Here is a 21,733-nt window from a genome sequence, read left to right as displayed (position 1 = left end):
TAAACCTAGATAATGGTGCTGCAATCTTCTGCTCAAGCAATGATGAACCTTATGAACATAAACTTCCTTGTTCTGACTTAATTCAATACTTTGATTCTTAGTGCAAATAGTTATTGGTTTTATAATTTAGGCAAATATGAATTTGTCTTCCCAATATATTGCTGACAAAAAGAAAATATGGCAGATCCCAGAGAAAGACTTTTAATTTTTGTGTTAGTAGAAACAAGATTATAAAACAAGATGTACTTTTATTTATTTTGCTCACGGATGGGGGAAATAGTCCCTGTAAAATGGATTAAATAATTCCTCAGGGAAACCCTAATAGAGCAGAACATTTGTCTCGCTGATACAGCCAGCTAAGGAGGCGGCAGATCATGAGACAAAAGGGAATTGGTCTCCTGGGAAGAGACTGGCCTGCTCTCTGCTGTTTACCAAACCTCACCAAGGACTCTTGGAGCGGTAATTGCAGACAATGCCACGATGTTGACATCTTTGCGGTGACAGTAGCTGTTTCTCTGAGGTTAGATTACTATCAGCATACATAGCCTAAGTAGAAACTGTCAGCCTGCTAGGCTACCACCGGGACTGCAAACTAGAAAAACAAACAGTCTTTTTTTTTTCAACACACCTCTTCATCGGTGTTTCTACAAGTTTGGATTAAAAAGCGAGGCTCGCTTTTGTTTTAATTAGTTTCACTTTTGGCTCCAGCGCAATGCTTGTGCTTCCTCAAAAGTATGATGTCTCTTTTAAATTGAAACTAACACTACTAGCTAAATGTGTACTGAAGACATATTTGAAAACTGTGAATACAATTTGAAAATTGTTGGCTTTTGTAAAATTTAGTGTCTTTGCTATTTAAAATGAAGGCAGTTTTGTACAGCTGCAGGGAAAAGGATTTTTGTGTTTCACGGAGGAAAAGCAATATTTTGAAAATAGTCCCTTTTCCCACGAAATTGATCACTGGGCAGAGAATAAACATGACCATAACAGAGCCAGTGTAAGGAGTGTAATTATACTGTAAATAGAGTTTAGACTAGGTCCTTGCAATGGCGTTACGAATAATGAAAATATGTCAGGACAATTACTTGAATAGAGTGAGCTGTTTGCACGACTAAGAGGCGGGAAACAGAGCCCATTTGTCCCAGTTTTTGTAGAAATTTAGGTACGAATCAAAATTTTCCTGCAGGCTTTCATGCCTTTGCCCAGCAGAACTGGCCTCTTCAGACATCTGGAGAAGGGAGCTTCACTGCCTACTGGAGGAGGTGCAGTAGGAAAGCCAGATGAATCCTGACTTTTAAAAAACGTCGTGTTTATTTGTGAACTTTATAATTTCGGTATCAGGCTTTTAGTGGAACTAAGAGCCATAGGAGAGTCCGGCCGCACAGACTTTTGACTGTTCCTGTCAGAAAGGGGTGTCCCTGGCCCCGGAAGGAGACCCCCGGTGCAGCAGGACATTCGCAGCGGCGGGGCCGCGGCTGGGCCGGGAGCTCATCCCGAACGGACCCCCGCGGTACCGCTCCCCGGCATCGCTCCCCGGCATCCCCGGCATCTCCGGTACCGCTCCCCGGCATCCCCGGCATCTCCGGTACCGCTCCCCGGCATCCACGGCCCCGCTCCTTCCGCCCGTCCCCAGCGGGGGTCGGGGCCGCTCCGGGATCCGCACCCCGGCCCAGCCGAAGCCTCCGGCGGGATTAAATTGCATTTCGCGAGTGTCACCGTGTCTATTTTTATTTGCTAACGGCCGGCGACAATGGCTTTCTCACTTCCTCCACCTCTTCCAACGGCTCGGGTTATTTAAACACCAGCACGCAGAGGGGGTTGCTGCCTGCGGGCCGGCACGGCCGCAGTGCCGCACCGAGGGGCTCCGAGGCGGCCGGGAGCTCCCGGCTCCGCCGGCAGGGGCGGTCAGGCGGCTCCGCAGGTAAGCGGCAGGACCGGGCCGGGGCCGAGCGCGGCGCTTTTGTCCGCCGCAGCTCCCCCGCCCCGGCCCGTCAGCGGCGCCGCCGGCCGCGCCCCATTGGCTGCGCGGGCGGTAACGTGACAGCGGCGGGGCCCGCCCCAGACGCGCCGGTTGGAGCCGGTGCCTCGCGCTGCGCCGCCGACTGCCGCGCGGACGGAGCGCGCGGACCCAGCGCCGCTGCGCGGGCGGGCCGGGGGCGGCAGGGGCAGGTAAGGGAGGGGCGGCCCCCGCTGACAGGTGCGCCGCAGGCCCGGCCTGTGAGGGAGGCACGGGCGGAAGGAGGGGAGCGGCGCGGAGCGGGGCTTTCCGAGGGCAGCTCTCGCAGTCCCAGGTTTTCCCGGGGTTGCCCCTCCGCCAGCTGACCGGGAGGGCGCTGCCATCCCGCGGGGTGCCCGGCGCCGCTCGTCGGATGGCCCGGTGAGCCTGCGCGGCGGCCGCCCCGTTCCTCGGCGGCGCCCGGCAGCGGGGCCGCTCACCTGCCGTGGCTCCGCGGGCCCGCCGAGGCAGTGAGGGACCGGGCTCGGGGCGCCGAGCGGGTCTGTGGCAGCCCCAGGGCCCGCGGGCGGAGCTGGGCGAAAACCGCTCTGTGGTTTGCGTAACCGATATCTGCGTGTCCTCGAGTGACCCGGGCGCTACAGGTCGCCTGGGGCCGCTCTCCTCCGCCCCGGGCTCTCCCGGCCGGGCGGTAGCTGCCACCCTTCGTCCCCGGGAGTGCGGGCGGCACCTGCCCTCGGGCAAGGGCCAGGCGGGAGCCAAGTCCCAGCCTCCCCGCAAGCAAGAAAAGAGTTAACTCAGTGCTGAGGCCTGACAGTTCTGCGTGTCGAACAAGAACCGTCCTATTTGTCGTTGCCTTCCTTTCTCCTGCCTGGCCAATGCGTTTCTCGTCCCAGCTAGTCAGGGATCTTGCAGCAGCCCCTTGCGTGGCAGCCTCCCTTTGCGCCCTGGCTGAGTTGTGCAAGTGGCGCCAGGCTGACTTTGTGCCCGTCTTCTCAGGGAAACTGGGGCAGCTTCCTGGCTTTGGGTCAGAATCTGGCCGTAGTGAATGCTGCAGTTGACCAGTTATGTAGGAGTGATTAAAGCAGACTTCTCTAAAGCTTAATTTTATATTAAGTATGTAATTAATTATGCTGATGAGGTAAGCTGTGTTTGAATTGGCCCCTAGTGTGGTCATTTAAAACTATACCTGTGAGGTAGTCATTGAACAAGCTAGGTTTATTATGGTTTCAAGTATTCATGCTGTATCTTCTGCTGACTCTCAGCTTTCTTTGTTTGCTGAAAGGGTAAGGTAAGACATCAATAGTTTCAGGTGTCTTGGAATTTTTTCTCAAGTACCTTCCTAGCAGGGAGGGCAGCAGATTAGGCCTTACTGATCTGTCTTGTTTAACTTCAAGAGAGTGATGAAGGAAAGCCCATGAGGTTGTCAGTGATATCTTACAGTACTTGTAGAATTTATTAAATATCGTCCATATGTACTGTACATGTTTTCTTCAGAATCCATGTAGCTCAGATGACAGCGTGAGTAATAGAAGAGGTAACTTTCCTTCAGTATCTGTGGCCCTGAACAGTGCAAAGGGCATGAAATGAAAAGAGAGTGGAAATGAGAATGATTATGGCAAAGAACCAGTAGCTAATATATGATACAGGGGGATTTTTAAGAGTTTTCTTGAGTGTTTGAAGCATTCTGTTGTAGCCAGATAACAAATGTTTATTGGAGAGTTTTGTACTAATATATATTTTTGCATTCACATAATGCAATTGACTTATAACTTCAGTAGGGTTCATGTAACTTTTAGAAATTGTGCAATATTAACTTGCTAGTTCCCTTACACTCTTGAGAGAAGGGGGTTACTGGTCTGGCTTTTATTTGTTTCCTCTTTCAGGAAAACATGGTTTTTATGGGGAGAAGACTGCCTTTTGTTTATTGCAAGTTACCAATACAGCTGTTGTTTGAAGTTAATGAAACAATGTAGAATAATTTTTAGAAAGGGACCAATAGTGCTAAAGAAACATCCATCTGTATTCCAGCTTTGCAAAATGAACCTTGTAGAGCAGTGTGTTACTGTCAAAGAAGTATTTTTCTAAGGGGGATGGAGGGGGAAATCTTGTCTGTCTTTAGCTGCTGCTGTGCCTGCTCTGCCTGATGTGCTACAGGTAGCAAAAGGGGCTGTGGCACTAATAACACTACTTCAGCTAACAATACCTCCTGCTAAAGCCATGAAGCTTTACTCCGCTAGGATTAGAAATGGATGTTTCGTGTGACTAAGGGGATAAGGTGTGGTTTTTATGGGTCTCTGTGCTGCCTATCTAAGTGTTTCACGATGCTCTCTGTATTCTTAGCACTAACCTGTGGGCTGTATTTATCCTTAGGCATCCTTATAACAGCTGTTCAGCTGTTGTCTTGTAAATAGTGTGATTCTGCCAGTTGCTTTTGCAGTTGTTGTTTTTAAAGATAAGTTGGCAGTCTGTGCTGTGGTCATGAAGCTATTTGGTTCAGATATCATGGGTCGCCATGTAGAAGGTTGAGAAATGTAAAGTGGAATTAATATTCTAGAGTTTACATATGATGTCTTTAATGTTTAAGTGATATAGGTTATATAATTCCAGTTAGAGTTTTACCAGACTTGGTGAGTGGGCTTCAGTTTATTGTACTTCTGCTTGGGTTTGGGGATTATGTGCCCCAAGAGTTGTTAGTCTGCTACAAATGAGTTCTGGATTTAATTTTTAGCTTGTTGAAATCAAATTGTAATTCACTGTTGAACTAAAGGGTCATAATACTTATGAATAGTCTCCCCAGCTATTTGATTTAAATTTACCCATATGATAAGGCTGTGCTTTGTAGTGGTGTAGTACTTTGGGAGGAAGGCAGATGATGCAGCTCTCAGTAAAGCTGTTATAAATGCAGAGTTCAAGGGACAGTGCTGACACACTCTTCTGATGTACACCCACAAGGATTCTAGGGTCTTTCAACAATCAGAAGGGAACTGTGGAGAACTTGTAATTGACTTTTTCAATTTAATTCTCACTGGTGTTGCTCCGTTTCAAAATAATACATTTGCACACACTGAAATAAATGATATGACCGCATTTCCATTGTAAGGGCTCAGCCTCCAAGTACATTTGGATGCTGTAAACTGGAATGCAACTTCTTATTCTGAAATTGAGAATTTAGTTGACTCTGAGAAACTAAAAGGATTGAAATGCTGGTAAGGGGTCCAGTGATACCAATAAGAATATGGTAGTAACATAATCTGGTTGCTACTAATTGTGAGTAGAATTTAGACATTGTTACAAACACTTTGTTTCTTTGTGAGATAGTAGTTTGAATTGTGATTTTAGTTAGCAAAGTTTCAGTTTTGTGATGCAACAGCTACAAAACCACGGCCATGTAGTTTGCTCAGGCTTAATTAAAGTGACATTGATTTTTAGAGCTCTTATTTCAGTTGCAGAAAATGTAACCCCTTATTTCCCAGACATTATTGCCTTGGTTTTCTGGGGAAAATACCAGTATTCTGTGACAAGTTCAGTTGTGAAATATTTATTTAGCTACTTTCTGGTAGCTAAAAAAATCATTTGCATCCAAATATGAGGATCTGCTGCACAGAAATTTAATGGAAGCATATTGTGATTTTAATGCTGAATTATTAGTCCTTTGAACTAATTTTTCTTTCTGAATGAAAGCAAAATCTTAATCTGCATTTGTTATGTAACCCAAAATATTTGAAGAAGAGAGGGAATTTGAAAATTTTTAACTAAAAACTGTTTGTTTCTAGCCTGTGTTTAAATTATTCACAAGATAAAATTTAATTTCCAACCTATGCCAATGCAAGTGTGAAACAGATTGTTGCTTTTCCAGTGCCTTTTCCAAGTAAATACTTTTTTTTAAACATTAACACTGTTTAAATACTAACTTTGCAGTGACACTGACTACAAAGTTGGGAAAATTATTGCTTAATTGAAGTGAGATGGGATATGTCAATACTCAAGTGATTTACCAAAGAGGAGTTAAAAGCAGTGTCTGCTTTACTTCAAATTATTATTTAATTTCATACAAATATGGGGCTAGAACTTTACTTTAAAGTTCTTAATTGATTCAGGTGATGACAAAACCTTGACACTTGTTTTTGTAGTTCTTAAACTTGGCTACCTACCAAAGTGTGCTTCTGATTAATATTGCTATCTGAAAAACCTTACCAGCTGTTGGGTCTCTTCAGACAGCCTGCTCAAAAAAGGAAATTTTGCACAGTTGGAGACTCGCACAGCACACTTGGGTTTGATGGAAGTACAACGCGCGAACACAGGTCCTGAACTAGCTTTGTGTTTGCTCAGGAAACAAAGCAGGATTACTGTGGATTTACTGTAGAATTCAAGTCTGATCACTTGTTTGTGGTTCTGAAACTTAGCATTGTTCTAGGAGATGTTTCTGATAGGTACAACGTGGCTTTCAGCTCTCCTGATCCCGTGCATGTGTGCAGCTCTGAACTGTACAGTTATGTTTAGGCATGCCATTTGTACAGACACTACCACACACAGTGTGCAGTGTGAAATTTGTCTTTCAGTCCATTCATTTTATTAAAAGAAGAGATGATGTAGCTGGTTGCTTTGTCCAATTAGTAAATTCATAATGCAGAGTAATATGAATAGGAAGATACTTCAGAGGCTGAGGGGGTTGTACAGCCACATTGCACACTGCCGGAGGATTGGTAAAGCCTGTTCAATTTCCATTTCAAGCAGGCTCGTGTTTGACTCTAGTCCCAAGTTTTTCTTTTTCTTACTTTGGGGTGGAGATATTCTTTAAAAAGATAATAAGATGGGTTTCAGAAGAGCTGGCATACAAAAAGAGTGAGTTTGCATCAGATATTAATTGGAAATTTATCTGTTCTCATTATTCTATTTTAGCTGTTTAGACCAAACATCTAGAATCGAGTGTTTCAGTTTGTCAGGCTGGCATTCATGAGTAACTGTCTTTCCAGTTAAACAAGATGAAAACCTTCTGCTTCTAAAAGGAGATATGAGCCACCACTGAAAATCCAAATCAGCTTTCTGATGTCGGAACTAATAGAGTGAAATGTGTTTCTGTATTGCTGCCCTGATAATTATATTTTCCTAGATGCAATTAAGTTCTTGTCTGTGGAAGGAATAATATTCCCTTCTAGAAAGTTCTCCATTAATCTTACGCAGCATCAGGAAAAATTAAAACTAAAAGACCATTTTTTGACCAATCTTGTGGCTATATTTGTACATGGTAATAATTATCTTGCAGAGACAGAATACATTTGGTATCTATTTTTTGTGACCTCAGTTGCTGTTTCCATTCTCACATCTGCTATCCCGAGAGAATGCTGCTTGGTCTTAGCAGTCTATAAACGTTGAAAAAACTTTGGTATCCTTTTTTCATCCAGATGTGCAAATTTTAAGTTATTGTACTAGATAACTGTTCATATTTTAGAAACATCAGAATTATTCTAGGTAGAATGAGGACTGCAAATACAAATTAATATTTCTGAGATCAGACAAAGGTGATAACTGTTTGACCACTATTACGAAAAGGAATAGCATGTATTTCCAGTTCTCAGAACCAAAGAGAAGCTTAGCACAATCCAAAACAGCTAAATAGCTAATAAGAAATTATTAGTGTATAATATTCCTCATTTAAATAATTTTTGAGAATAGCAGAAATGTAACCATAATTTTGCAGTTGAGACGTTTGAGTTGGAAAGAAATGAAATTACTTGCATGAAGCGATTCAGCTGTCAGAAGTAAATTATTAACTAGGTTAGGTATGGGTATTGTTTTGGACAGCAATGTTTGAGCTAGGAAATTCATATAGAATGGAGGTTCTGAATAACAATAACCACTGGATTTCATTATTCTGCTCTCTGCAGAGGTGGTGTGAAAAATGTTGGCACCTTCCATTGTTGTCTAAATGCAGTGTGGTTGAATTCCCTATTCCTTTATTTAGAAGAAGCAAATCAGAATATGAACCTGCTTTAGTTAATACCTGAGTACATATGATATTACATTGCCATGTAACAAATGATGTTGATAGCCTAGTTATAGCAACATGTTATCTTGTGGATGACAAAATTGACCCAAATGCTTACCTGACTTGTTAAGCAGGATTTGTAGTCAGTGTACTTTATTCTGCTATGACAGCAGCACTCTTGATGGTGCTTGAGAAATTAATTCAGAGTTGGTTCAGGTTTGTGGACATATTCCTAAGTTCTTCCTTCTGAGACTATTCTCTTATTTCAGACTGGTTTCCAGTAAGGCTAATGAAGTTGTCTTGGCTGTTTCAAATGTCTTTGGCCATTTATGATTTTATTGAGAAGGACACTGAAAATGGAAATATGGTGTATGTGCAATTCCTTGCCTTTTCCCAAGGAAAGAGGGTCTCTTGTTATATAATTCTAATTGTATTATGCTGCTGGGTCCTTTGTACTGTTACTGCTCTTGAAGACTGAAGATAATAAGCTATACTATAAGTAAAGAATCTGCTTGTAGAAAAAGCTAATAGTATTTAAGTTGTGAATGTTCTCTAGTGTTCTCTCTGCTTTGCTTTCTGATGTCCTGAGCATGGCAGCACAATGAATTGACATCGTATCTCTGACTTACGGAAACTGAAGGGATAAAAATTAATTTTCTATTGTAATACTTATCTTGGTATGCAAAATAAAATAGGTACCATTGATGCTCATTCAGAATGCTGGAGGGATACTGCTGATACCATTGTCTTATGGTTATGTAGTCATATTTCCCAGCATGAGAAAGACCCAAAAACATGGTTACAAGAATAAAAAGGTACAATAAGCAAGCTTGAAAAGTCTTATTTCATGCAGTTGGAAGGTGTCTGATTCTGTGTTAGTACTGGGATGAAGGACTTCATGTACTGTTGTGTAAGATGGTTTCTGGGAGAGCTACCAAATGTGCAGTTAAAAGACCTAGGCTGGGACTAATGAGGTTGCTTTTGGTGTCATCATGCTTGTTTAGGAAAGAACAGGTGAAGCACTAAGGAGACTCTTAATATTTAATGTTCCAAACTTGCTCCAGGATTTCTTTGGAACTTGGAAGTAAAGACTGTAGTGTCTTTACAACTGAGTTACTGACTTTAAAACCTAACTGGGAGATGGGAGAAGGACAAAGGAGGCCTTTGCCTGTTCTTCTAGATATCACTTGAGAGTGTGATCTGTGCCAATTTCCTGGTATCTTCCTTGACACATTTGGGCTGGAATGCTTGACAGCATGGCATGCCTGGAGAGAGCTGTCTCCTGTGGTTTAAATTAGCATTAGCTGAGCCCTTATGGACTATGTGCTGCTGTCCTAAGAAGGCAGATACATTTCCAATACAATTCTCTCCCCTTCTTTCCATCCCCACTATATTCTCCTTCTTTCCCTTATGCTAGAAAGCCCCTTCCTTTAGTCTGATTTCTTAAGTCACCATTCCTTTGAGCATTCTTAGTCTTGCAGTTCTGGGTCTGGTTTTGTTGCCTTTTTCTGAGATGATAAAGCTCTTTAGACATCGAGATTAGGTTTGTACAGGGATGGTGCCCTTTGTTGCTGCAAGTATTTTTTTGGGTAGTAGTGAAGGACAGCCTTTGCTGCTCTGAGAGCTACATCATTGCTGCCACATTCATCCAATAATTTCCTCTTCAAAGTGGACTATGTGCAATATATAGCTGCTTGGAGAAAGGTAAATTAACGAAGCAAACAAGAATGCTAGAGTTTCCAATGAACACAAATTATATGTTATTAATTAAATATTGGGATGTTACTAGGTAAGTATCTATTGTATGATCAAGATAAAGCACTCTTCTGAACAGATGCTTGCATTGCTATTTCTTGTAGTCAGTATTTTAGAGGCTGATATGTTTCAATCTTTAAGTTATAACCTTAATTTGTATATTTTAAAAATGCATCTCTGAGTTTAAAAATAGTACTGAGACAGTAAAGCTGTAAAAAACATTGCTTACTAGAAATGCTCAGATTTGATTCTGAGTCCAGATCCTGCTTGGTTCATTAGGGATCTCAGAAAGCACCATGGCTACAAATGGAGTTATAGGCTCTGGACAAGCAGACAGCTTGTTCTCAAAGAGATTGGTAATGTTGATGCAATTACATGAAAGCAAAGCTGGTCCACCTTTCATTTTACTGTGTTTTTTTACCATTAGAAGTCTTATCTATCTGACTGTAACATACTTTTTCAGAAACTTAGGTTTGTACCTACTTACCAATTTTTCTACATTTTATTTTGTAGGGTTTTTCTGTAAACTGATTGTCTCACCTATCTCTGGTTCTAAACTTGGGTTTAAACTGAATCTTTTTCTCACTTTCTAGGAGCATAGGTTGTGACCTATTTCAGAGAGAACACAATCCTTAATTTGAGGAGAAGGCTAGAGAAAGTGCTTTTACTAGTAAAAATATTTATATCTGAATGTGAATTTGTGTTTGAAATTCCTCTATGGGCTAGACTTGAATGAAATAAAAACCACACTTAACACAACTTTTAAATGCAAATCTTATAATGCAGCTTCATTACAGAGTTTAATCTTCAAACTAGTGGACTTGTTTTTACCCTCCCATCTTCTTGTGAGAGTTCAGCTCCAGTACCTTCATGCCCTTGGGCAGAGCTAACTGATGTGGTCCTGATCTGTGAAGGCCCACAGGTCTGTCATTTTAGGCAACTGGAATGTTTGAATGTGGTCCTTCTCCCTAGTGAGTGTTTGAACAGTGACAGATTTTACAACCAAAGTTTATCTCTTGACTGGCCTTCCTGGAATAGAGAAAAGGCTCAATAGGTGGATATCAGTGATATTTAATGAGAAGTTAATATGGCTCAAGGAAGACTGGTCTTTTTTGGAGGCTGCAGGCATAGGAAGGAAATGCACAATGTAATGTATCTAGTCCTGCACTGTCAGATTTCAGGAAAGTCTTGTGCTTGTAAAGCTAACCAAATTGGAGTAAAGCATATTTTCAATTTAGATTAGACTGCAACTTTATAATAACTTTAGACTATACAAAGTATTTTTCTTACATTAAGTGTACCAGAGAAAGAAAGAAGAGCAAAACTGCCTTTAGGTTGCTTTTTTTTTTCTACCTAAGTCCTTTTGTGTTGAACCTGGGAATGTTCCAGCTTTTAGGTAGTTCAGGAAGTTGAGATATACTTGGCATGTTCTACTCTTGGTTTTTTCAGCTTCATGAAGATAGGATAGAGGTACAGTGAGGTAGTAGTTGCTTGATCTTAAGATTTTTTTTATCAACTTATGGGCTGTGCAATGAACTTGGAAGCTGTAGCAGTGAAGGGTAAAGCTTGTAAAGGGTAACCTAACTCACTAAATTTTAAACTATGTTTACAATTCAATTCTTTTCCCAAGAAATTACTTTGCTATAAAGATTCATGTAAGCCTTCTCCAGAGGGCAAATACTGATTTTTAAGCAGTGTAAAATTTTGCTGTTACTGTTTTGACCTTATGTTCAGCTGTCTTGAGAGCAGGAGTGTTTAAGAAAGTCAAGGGCCTCTAGCCAGTCCAGGTACACATGGTTGAGATTGTCTGTAGCTTAATTTCTGAGTATTTAGAAAGACTTTAGGTCTTTGATTATTTAAGAGGTTGATATGGCAAACTTGGAATAATGTTAATGTAGTGCTGAAAATCCAGTGCTTGAGGAATTTACTGTTTATTGTAGAGTGTGGGAATGTCTTTGGAATTGTTTTAAATACAAAAGGATAATCACTTACACATGTTTAATTGTCACCTGTGATCTTCTTCAGAAGGAGCTGGAAAGAAGCTTTCTCTAATCTTGTTTGTGTTATTCAGCATTCAATGAAATACAGATTCAAAACCACAATCCCTATAAAAAAGGTCCTGCAACTGAATCTCTGTATGCACAGGGTGACCAACGTACAGATTCTGAAAGAATCACAGCTTAAAAAGGGGAGAGGCAGTCATGTAAATACTTAAGAGTAAATATGGCAGTATCATTCTTTGTGGAGTCACTTGCACCAGAACTCTTGCAGTACCTCGCCGTTTGCTGTTTACAGACTACTTGAGACAGGGAGCAGTAACATGACAATAAAAAGAGAAGGTTTTGCCAGGAAAGATCTGGTGTGGGTGATGAGTGTATGTATGTGTAAAATTTGTTTATCTTTGTTCTTTTGGGAATTTTCATGAGGGTTTATTTGCAAGGCTCAGGCTGTGCATATGAAACCATAAACAGGTGCTGGAAATCTCATAGGGGAGTCTCAAAACTGCCTATGAAGCAAACCCGATATTTTTAGTTCATTGTCGAACTTAATTTTCCATCCAAAACTTGAGAAGAAAAAGTGATGTATTTAAACTAGCTAGAAGCTAAGTTGGTTCTGTAGTTCAGGAATGATTTTTGATAGAAAATTGATTAAACAAGATACATTACTTAGTATGTCAGCATCTCCCTATCTAGGCTGAGAAGCAGGTGCAAGAGTCTAAAGAGACTGCCTGAAAACTTGGTGGCTGTGTTTCTTTGAGAGGGAGGGAAAAAAAGCAAGACAGTGGGGCCATGGGAGTACCTGTCAAGTAGTTGCATAAAGCTTTAGTTGTATAAATCTATTTTGATTAAATTAGTATGTCAGAAACACCAGTTGAATACCCTTTAGGGAGGACAGGCAAGGTAATTGCCTTGCTGCAAAGACACCCCTGACTAAATGTGCCTAAAATTCTGTGAGCAATGACCAAATGAGGGAGTAATGCAATACTAAGTATCCCTTTGGCAGCTGGGGGTGGTGGTGGGTGTCTGATGCTTACAGATAATATTTTTCAGAACGAGAGCCTTTTATTCATTCTGGATATGTTTCTGTTGTTCTGATTTAATAAGTCTTGAAGTAACTAAAAATTACCTCAATATTAGTGATCTTTATTACTTTATTTTTCTGGCCTGTGTCTCTGTATTGGTCTGGAGTAACTCTCCTGAAGTTATCATCTTGCCTGGGGCTAAGCTTCATTCTCTCTTCTTGTAAGAAAGATTGCCAATTGAGTTAGGCCACCTTTGAAAAGCTTTTATGGCTTTGATATGGGTTGAAAGCTGCTGGAGATGAGGTTTATCAAATCCATTACAGTTCAGCATTATTCCATTTGGTTAGCCACTCTTGGCATACAGATAGGATTTGAAAGAAAAATGTCTTCAGCAAAATTATCATCAATAATTCACATGTTTATGTTACAATTGTTTATACTGCATACTCTCTGCAAGGCAGAGAGGTGACAAAGCAGTTTATAGAAACAGACCTCACAAAGTTACCTAGGTCAGCCGCAGATTGAGTTCTCAGTCTGTACAAAAACAAAGCACTTTTTTATTTTTTAGCATTATGTCATTGGTTGAAAAAGGTGTATTGAGTGATGCATACTCTTAAGTATACCAATATGATTTTCACAGAATTGTTCTCAATTTTGTAAATTTTAGGGAAAATGCTTTATCAAAGAGTGTTAACTGTTTTATTGTACTCCCTAATTTTGTCCTTTGTTTTGAGCAGGTATGCCTTATTCCCCAAGAATACTCGAGTAAGCATTTAGTTATATGAATCATCTTAAAACATTAGTATCTCCCCAAGTCCCTGATGAGGTTTACACGTTTGTTAGGAAAAGAATTGCTCCCATCCTCATGCTCATTAGACCTTTCACACTATGTTAAACTCTCAGCCAATTTAGTGAAAATTCTGACTTTTCTTTTCAAGTGTTTTTCTTTTTTAAAAGTTTGTTATTTTTACCTTTTGATCTTAACTTTGTTGCATCATTGAATATATTAATCTCGTAGTGTGTTCTTTACAACTTTAACAGAGGTCCCAAGTCTTCCATTTTTATAATATTTTTATTAACATTTTTATAACAAACTTCAAGAAGAATTGACTAGTTTAAATTTTAGGCTGGAAGGGAAAAATGTTTTTGATTTTCTTCTGTTTACATTCAAATCAAGCATGTTTGGCTTGAGTCAAGACGTGATCCAGGTATTCTTTGCAGAATGAAAGCCTTAGTTTGAATGGGTTTAGTATCCCTTTATGCTTTTATACTGACAAATTTATATTCAAACCACAAGAATTATGTCAAAAGAACTCATTTTAAAGGCATTTGAGATGTGCTTTTGGAAGTTGGAGTGATTAAAGAAATTGCTATTTTTCCGCTGTGTAACATCTCAGCTGCAGAACTTGTAACTTTACGTAAATGTAAAAATTGTTGAGCTTAAATGGCTTTTAGTGCTTAGAAAGGGGAGAATGACAAAGTCATTACTTTATTTCTACTTCAGGAGAAGCAACTTTCAGATAGTGAACACATAGATACTTTGAAGGGGGTGGCATCTTGTAGATCCTTAGATCTTTTACTCATAGATGTTGGCTCTTTGAATTGCTGCTGTGGAAGCAGTAATGAGCTGCTGCTCTAATACTCACAGTTTTTGGAGTCCAAACATTTCACAGTCTTATGACAATTTATTTTCCTTACAGGAGTGTATTGTAACCATCCAGTCCTTCTTCAGCTGCTTTCCCTTGGGTGGGCCTGGTAAGTTTTTGTATTCTATTATAGATAGCTTTGTCATTGCAATAAGGGTTAATTTATTTTTGGTCATTTTTTCCACTTGAATGTGGAGTAAGAATCAGGTTCAGCTATTGTTTGACTTTTATAACAGTTTGTCGGCTCTGTTTAAAATTGAAATGTACAGTACCAATATATTACAAACAAGAGCCAATGTGTGCTAGGTGGCCCAGAAGGCCAATGGCATCCTGGTCTGTATCAAAACCAGTGCAGCCAGGGGGACCAGGGCCCTTCCCTGTGCTCAGCACTGGAGAGGTTCTGCCTCGAGTGCTGTGTCCAGTTCTGGGGCCCTGACTACAAGAAAGGGATTCAGGGGCTGGAGTGAGCCCAGAGAAGGTCAGTGGAGCTGGGGAAGGGTCTGGAGCACAGATTCTGTGAGGAGCAGCTGGGGGAGCTCATCCAGGAGAAAAGGAGGAACTTATCAGTCAAGGGGAACTTATCAGTCTCTACAGCTGCCTGAAAGGAGAGTGTAGCCAGGTAGGGGTCAGTTTCCTAAGTAACAGGTTCATAGTTATTTGGGGAAAAAAAAATAACTTCCTTGTTGAAATAGGGCTTAGCTGTAGGCAGTTTTCCTGGGTGTTTGGGGATTTTTCTGTTGATGTGACTGCAAAACTTTGACTTTGCCTGCTGCATGATCACATATGTACATCTTTTCCATTTCATGTAGCTGTAGCAATGCAGAGCTTAATGGAGGCATAATGAGGCAGCAGTTGTAATGAAAGCTGAAATGTTTGCTCTTTATTTACATTAAGCCATTAAATAAGTATATTCAATGTTTTCTTCATCCAGAATGAAGACAAATGTAAAGATGGCATGTCCAAGGAATTTTAAAAGGTGTAGACCTCCTGACTGAGCAGTGCTGTGTTTTTTATTCTCTTTAATTAGTAAAGTAAGTATGAATCAAACCTATGCTTCTGGGAGTTAAATGTGTCATTTATATATATATATATATATATATATATATAACAATATTGAACAATAATACATTGTGCCACCTTAATTTTAATTCTGCCAATACGCTTAGTTCTCTTGATGGGAGAAGATGAGGAATTATGTATAAGAATATGTAATACACAAGGGCTTTTTGGGAATTTGTGTCTTTTTAATTGGGTAGAATTATTTAATCTGGTAGAAGATTCTAAATTACAAGAGCCATCATGTTCATGTACCACTCTGATTTTGGAATTCTTCATAAATAAAAAATCACTTACATAAAGTTTATAATGGTAGTGAAGGACTACTAATAGTACATCAGCCACTTCTTTGACTTATACCTGTTTGTGGCTTCTACTGCAGCAGTAACCAAATGTTTGGTTTTAATATACCTTCTCTCAGGCTAGTTTCACTCTAAGTTTTTGCACTCCCACGTACCTTTCCTTAAAATAAATCCATGAGATGATGGATGGGGTTCGGTCCCAGCAGTTCTTGGATCCTTTTGCTATGCTCTGGAGTCCAGGTCACATGTTACACATATTTAGAACTGTGATAACAATAATAGACCTCAGGTATTTAATGGTGAGGGTTTTTTTAAACAATTCTCTAAGAATGTCTTTTCTTCTCTTTTTTCTTCTACCAGCTGCTGTTCTCTCACAGGTGAAAGTCATGATCACGCTAACAGAACTCAAATGCTTAGCAGATGCCCAGTCATCCTACCACATACTAAAACCATGGTGGGATGTCTTCTGGTATTACCTCACCATGATAATGCTGCTAGTTGCTGTGCTTGCTGGGGCTCTCCAGCTTACTCAAACCAGAGTATTGTGTTGTCTTCCTTGCAAGCTAGAATTTGACAATCATTGTGCTGTGCCTTGGGATTTAGTTAAAGCCAACCTTAACATGTCAGCTAGCTCGACAGCACCGATAATCATCCCGCTTAAAATCCAGAATTATCTCCATCGGCAGCAGTATTCCTACATCGATGCAGTGTGTTATGAGCGACAGCTTCACTGGTTTGCCAAATTTTTTCCATACCTAGTGCTTTTGCATACCTTCATTTTTGCAGCTTGCAGTAATTTCTGGCTTTACTATCCCAGTACAAGTTCCAGGCTTGAGCACTTTGTAGCCGTTCTTCAGAAGTGTTTCGACTCTCCCTGGACAACGCGTGCCCTCTCAGAAACAGTTGCTGAGCAGTCTGCCAGGAAGTTGCCAACAGCCAAATCAAAACCAGCAATTTCATCACCTCAGTGTTCAGGAGACATAGGGGCCAGCAGACAGTCCCTGCCATATTCACAACATGGCTTGGAAACAACTGGAAGAGAAAATTCCAGTGTTCTTGACAAAAAAGAAGGGGAACAAGCTAAAGCTATATTTGAAAAAGTGAAGAAATTCAAAGTACACGCCGAAGAAAAGGATGTGGTATACACAGTGTATATGAAACAGATTATAGTGAAAGTCTTTGTAGTTGTCATAATAGTAACTTATGTCCCCTACTATTTATCATTTATTACACTTGAAATTGATTGTGTAGTTAATGTTCAAGCCTTTACAGGCTACAAAAGGTACCAGTGTGTTTATTCACTAGCAGAAATTTTTAAAGTTTTGGCTTCATTTTATGTTGTTTTGGTGATCTTCTATGGATTAACTTGTACTTACAGTTTGTGGTGGATGTTAAGAAGTTCACTTAAGCAATACTCTTTTGAGAAGTTGAGAGAGAAAAGTAATTACACTGATATACCTGATGTAAAGAATGACTTTGCATTTATTCTTCACTTGGCAGATCAGTATGATCCTCTTTATTCCCAACGATTCTCAATATTCCTGTCTGATTTGAGTGAAAATGAGCTCAAACAGATAAATCTTAACAATGAATGGTCAGTGGAAAAACTGAAAAATAAACTAGTAAGAAACTCCCAAGACAAGACTGAACTTCATCTTTTCATGTTAAATGGTCTTCCAGACAGTGTCTTTGAACTGACAGAAATAGAAGTTCTAAGCCTGGAACTTATTCCTGAAGCCAAACTTCCTTCAGCTGTGACCCAGCTTGTCAATCTCAAAGAACTCAATGTTTATCATTCATCACTAACAATGGATTATCCAGCAGTCAACTTCTTAGAAGAAAATCTGAAAACCTTGCGTTTGAAGTCTAGTGAGATGGGAAGAATTCCATTTTGGGTCTTTCATCTAAAAAACCTACAAGAATTGTGTTTAACAGGATATTTCATGCTAGATCATCACAACTCTATATACAATGATGGCTTTCAGGGGCTAAAAAATCTGAGATCAATTCACTTAAAAAACAACCTTTCTCGTTTACCTCAAGTGATCACAGATCTTCTGCCTTCTTTACAACATTTGTCTATCAACAATGAGGGAAATAAACTGATAGTGCTAAATAACCTGAAGAAGCTGGTAAACCTGAGAACCCTGGAACTAATCTGCTGTGATTTAGAGCGCATTCCCCATTCCATTTTTACCCTAAACAATTTGCATGAAATTGACTTAAAAGAAAATAATCTCAGAACAGTGGAAGAAATAATTAGTTTCCAACATCTTAAGAATCTTTCTTGCTTAAAATTGTGGCACAACAGTATTTCGTATGTCCCAGTGCAGATTGGTGCATTATCAAACCTGGAACAGTTGTATCTAAATTATAATAATATTAAGAATGTTCCATTGCAGCTATTTCTTTGCAGAAAGTTACACTATTTGGATCTTAGCTATAATAAGCTAACCTCCATCCCTGAAGAAATCGGTTATCTGACCAACCTGCAATACTTGGCTTTGACAAAAAACCATGTAAGTAGAACTTTGAATTACTACTCAAAACCAAAAAACAGACTTAAGCTGCTATTTCTTCTGGAACAACCTCTAGCTTTTGTGTTGTTCATGATTAAAGTAAATCCAGAAAAAAGGGGTGGTGCTTGTTTAATTACTAAAGCTTTGGTATCAGCAAAGCTCACATAATACTAAATAAGTACTGTCCTGGTTTGTAGCTGCTTAAGGGCTTTGACCCAGAGATGGTATAGGTTAGCATGGCTGCAGAAACAGATCTTCCCTTGCCCTGCAGTTGTCAATCCTATGAAGTATTTTAGTGGAAGTGAACAGTGTTTAATGTTTACCTTAAAACATCAAGCTGAAAGCTAAAGTGAATGAGCAGCTGGTTGATGAGCATCTCAGGTGTATGACTGGGAAGAGAGAAATAATTGTGGTTGGTAACCTCACAATCAGTGCTAAACTGCCTGGCTTGTTAGTGTGGAGCTCAGGCTTGTGAATTCTTCTGAGGTTTGTAATTGTTTGCATTGTTGCAGCTTGTTTTGGATGTTACGTGTCAGTAGAGTGGGCCAGGACAACTTCACTGCCCAGATAACTGCTTGTACAGGTTTCACAACACAAGAGCTGCTAATACCTCTCCACAGTCTGTGCTTGTTCTTCATTAAGTGATTCTTTGGAATAGAAGGCTCTTCCTCTGCCCTGCCACCTGCACGTGCCTGTGTGCAGTTCTGCATGCATACATGGATGTGCTCCCCCTTGCAGGCTTGCTTGTGCCAGGAGCTAAGCAGCTTTGTAAGAAAACAGGGATAATAAAACCATTGTAGTGCTCTCAAGCACTTGATCACATAATGATAGAGGAATTACAGTCTTCCTTTTCCTTTCACAAACTAAGAGGGTATTTCACCCTAAAATAAAAAGGGGAAAAGTCAAAACACGCAGCTGCACATAGGCTAACACCTTCTAATGTATTTTATTTCTGTTCTTTTCTTTTTCTAGATTGAAATGCTGCCTGATGGATTATTTCAGTGCAAAAAGCTGCAGTTTCTTCTTCTGGGAAATAACAGTCTGATGAATTTGTCCCCTTTTGTGGGTCAGCTACTGAATCTTGTTCACTTAGAGCTCATTGGGAACTATCTTGAATCACTTCCTGCTGAACTGGAAGAATGTCAGCTCTTAAAGCGAAATAATCTAATTGTAGAAGAAAGGTTGTTAAAAACACTTCCACCTCGTGTCAGAGAGCGTTTGCAGGCATGCCCAGATAAGTCCTAAGTTTAAAATGAAACTCTGCATTGTTGCACTCTACAGGTCTTGCTTAATATCTCTCTAAAGATCTGTATGGATAGAGAGGAGTGAAGGAGAGAGACCAATTTACAAATCAGTCTTAAATGCATTGAACTAAGTTGATTGTATTGTTGATTGGGAAAGAAAAATTTATTCAGATTCAAACAAAAGATGCAGCCTTTTACAAGTAAACATGTTTGAATTTTGGAACGTGAATTGTTGGTTAGTTTCTACTGATTGAAATAATTCAGCTAAATGTTGATGGTAGTATTGAAAAAGAAGAGATGATTGTTTGGCTATAGTGAGAGTGTATATACTTTTTTCCTATGAGAATTTTTTCTGTTGATAGCAATGATTTAAAATAGTTTTATTCCTGCCATATGAGGTCTAAGAACTGTCTTGAATTAGTTTCTAAATATGAACTCTTCTCTAACTTAGGATGTATTAAATTAAGAGTTTAAACTATTTCAGCAGTTTAATTGCATGGGGTATACGGAAAGTAATTTTTCAACATAACTTAATTTTTAAAAGCTTTTGACGAGTACTAAGCATTAATTCTATAAGTGGGAGATGCCATTTGAATCTTGGTATTAAATACCTAGAACTGGTTTCAGCATTTTGTCTTAAAAATAGTAAATACAAAATTAAATGTTGCCTAGAAATTGGGAGGAATCAGAAGAATCTGAAGTAACTTGTGCGCATGTCCTAGAGAACCAATCTTACATTACTGATCTGCAGAAACCATGATGGCAAACAGAATAGTTGCAAAGTTGTCTTCTGTATGTTGTGAGCATCCCAGGTGTTAGTGTAGTGTATGTTGCTGATTAATATTTTTATAACTTCTCATTACTGACTGCCTCAGTGCAGCTTCTCCACACCCAGTTATTGGGGAGAGGATGAAGGAGGTTTGAGGTTTGTATTAGATAGGGACAGAAAGAGACAAATAAAACAAACTAAATATTCACACAGCTTACAAGCATTTGGGAGGAAAAGACAGGAAGCATTATAAGCTTTGCCTCTTCTAGGGATGTAATAATTTCATAAATCAGAGTGGTGGGAAAAACTCTTATGCCATCCTTAATACTTGCAAAACTGGATGGAAATAAAATGTTTCCTGACTTCATTCTTCTGCTGTGCGCTGTTTTATTATATTTGAAGTCTTAATTCACATTATGTTTATCATGTTCACCAGAAACATAATTTATGGCCCTGGGGAAAGAAGAGGTTAGCATTCTTTCCAAAAACACATTTTAAAACTTTAACATAATACAGTTTTCAAAAACTAATCTCAATTATGGGTTAAGCAGTTGAAGTAAACTGCCCGTAATGACTTTGTGTTCAAGAAGTGTGCTAACAAACTGCATTCCAATTTGTAATAACAAATCATCACAGATTAAACTAGTTTTAGTACTTTTAGTCATCTCTTGCTCCCATTCCACTGCCAGTTTTTTGGAGTGTAATGTTATCTTGAATGAAAATGCCCAAACAACTCTTATCAACATGAAAGTAGATGTCTTTGCAGGAGCAGTGCAAGAGGTGTATGTTTATCCACTGTGCTGATGGCATTCCAAAGACCTTTGTAGTTGGAGCACTTTTCTTCTCAGGGAACCAAAGTGTGGTAAAACAAATTGCTTTCTATGTAGTTCTAGAAATGTGTAGTTTAAACTAGTTAGTTGTGTTTATGTGCAGACCAGTGCTGCTTGAACAGTGTTTCATAATGTCCATATGTAACTCCTCCAAACTCTGTTAACTCATTTTGAGTTGTATAACAGTCCCATAGGAATTGACATGGTTCATCAACAGAGCTAGTTGTGGTACATGTGATTAAACCATAATGCATTGACTTACACCCCTGTGGCAAGACTTGTGTTAATAATTGCAATAGGCCTGTCTGGACTTCATGACTTAACATTAAAGAACACACTATGCCAAAATTTGACACCTAAGACTTGCCGTCTAATAATTTTTAAATTATTATTTGTGATTAAATGTGAATTCTCTTTAAAGCTTTTTTTCTAAATTAGAAAGCTGTGTTGAAAAAGTTAAATCAGCAAGTAATTGACTTGCTAATAGCTTCAACTTTTTAGGAGTGCATCAGTCCTTTTCCATAATCAACCAAACTGATGAAGGTGAAAAATTATCTTAAATGTGCATTCTACACTAATTTTGTCAGGAGTGAATTAACAGAAATAACTTGGAGAAAGGTACTTAATTTCCAAAATGGTAGAGGATT

At 39.6% G+C, this 21,733-nt stretch overlaps 1 protein-coding gene across 1 annotated transcript; it reads left to right on the top strand.

Moving 5' to 3' along the window:
- Positions 1 to 2,050: 2,050 nt before the first annotated feature.
- Positions 2,051 to 20,623, top strand: LRRC8B (leucine rich repeat containing 8 VRAC subunit B). Its single transcript, XM_059478784.1, has 5 exons — positions 2,051 to 2,169; positions 14,421 to 14,475; positions 15,298 to 15,397; positions 16,085 to 18,243; positions 19,216 to 20,623. The coding sequence occupies exons 4-5, from the start codon at positions 16,111 to 16,113 to the stop codon at positions 19,486 to 19,488; spliced, it is 2,406 nt and encodes an 801-aa protein (XP_059334767.1). The 5' UTR covers positions 2,051 to 2,169; positions 14,421 to 14,475; positions 15,298 to 15,397; positions 16,085 to 16,110; the 3' UTR covers positions 19,489 to 20,623.
- Positions 20,624 to 21,733: the final 1,110 nt, after the last annotated feature.

The sequence above is a fragment of the Ammospiza nelsoni genome, chromosome 9 (genome assembly GCF_027579445.1).
Source record: "Ammospiza nelsoni isolate bAmmNel1 chromosome 9, bAmmNel1.pri, whole genome shotgun sequence".
In the NCBI taxonomy this organism is placed as follows: domain Eukaryota; kingdom Metazoa; phylum Chordata; class Aves; order Passeriformes; family Passerellidae; genus Ammospiza; species Ammospiza nelsoni.
Note: the sequence above shows the minus strand (reverse complement) of the source record. Positions and strands in the feature narration are given on the sequence as shown.

Bases quoted from the DNA above. Each gene is read 5' to 3' on its own strand.
- LRRC8B (XM_059478784.1), top strand. From the start codon at position 16,111: ATGATCACGCTAACAGAACTCAAATGCTTAGCAGATGCCCAGTCATCC. The intron at 18,244-19,215 runs GTAAGTAGAACT...TTCTTTTTCTAG, and splicing joins TGGCTTTGACAAAAAACCAT to ATTGAAATGCTGCCTGATGG.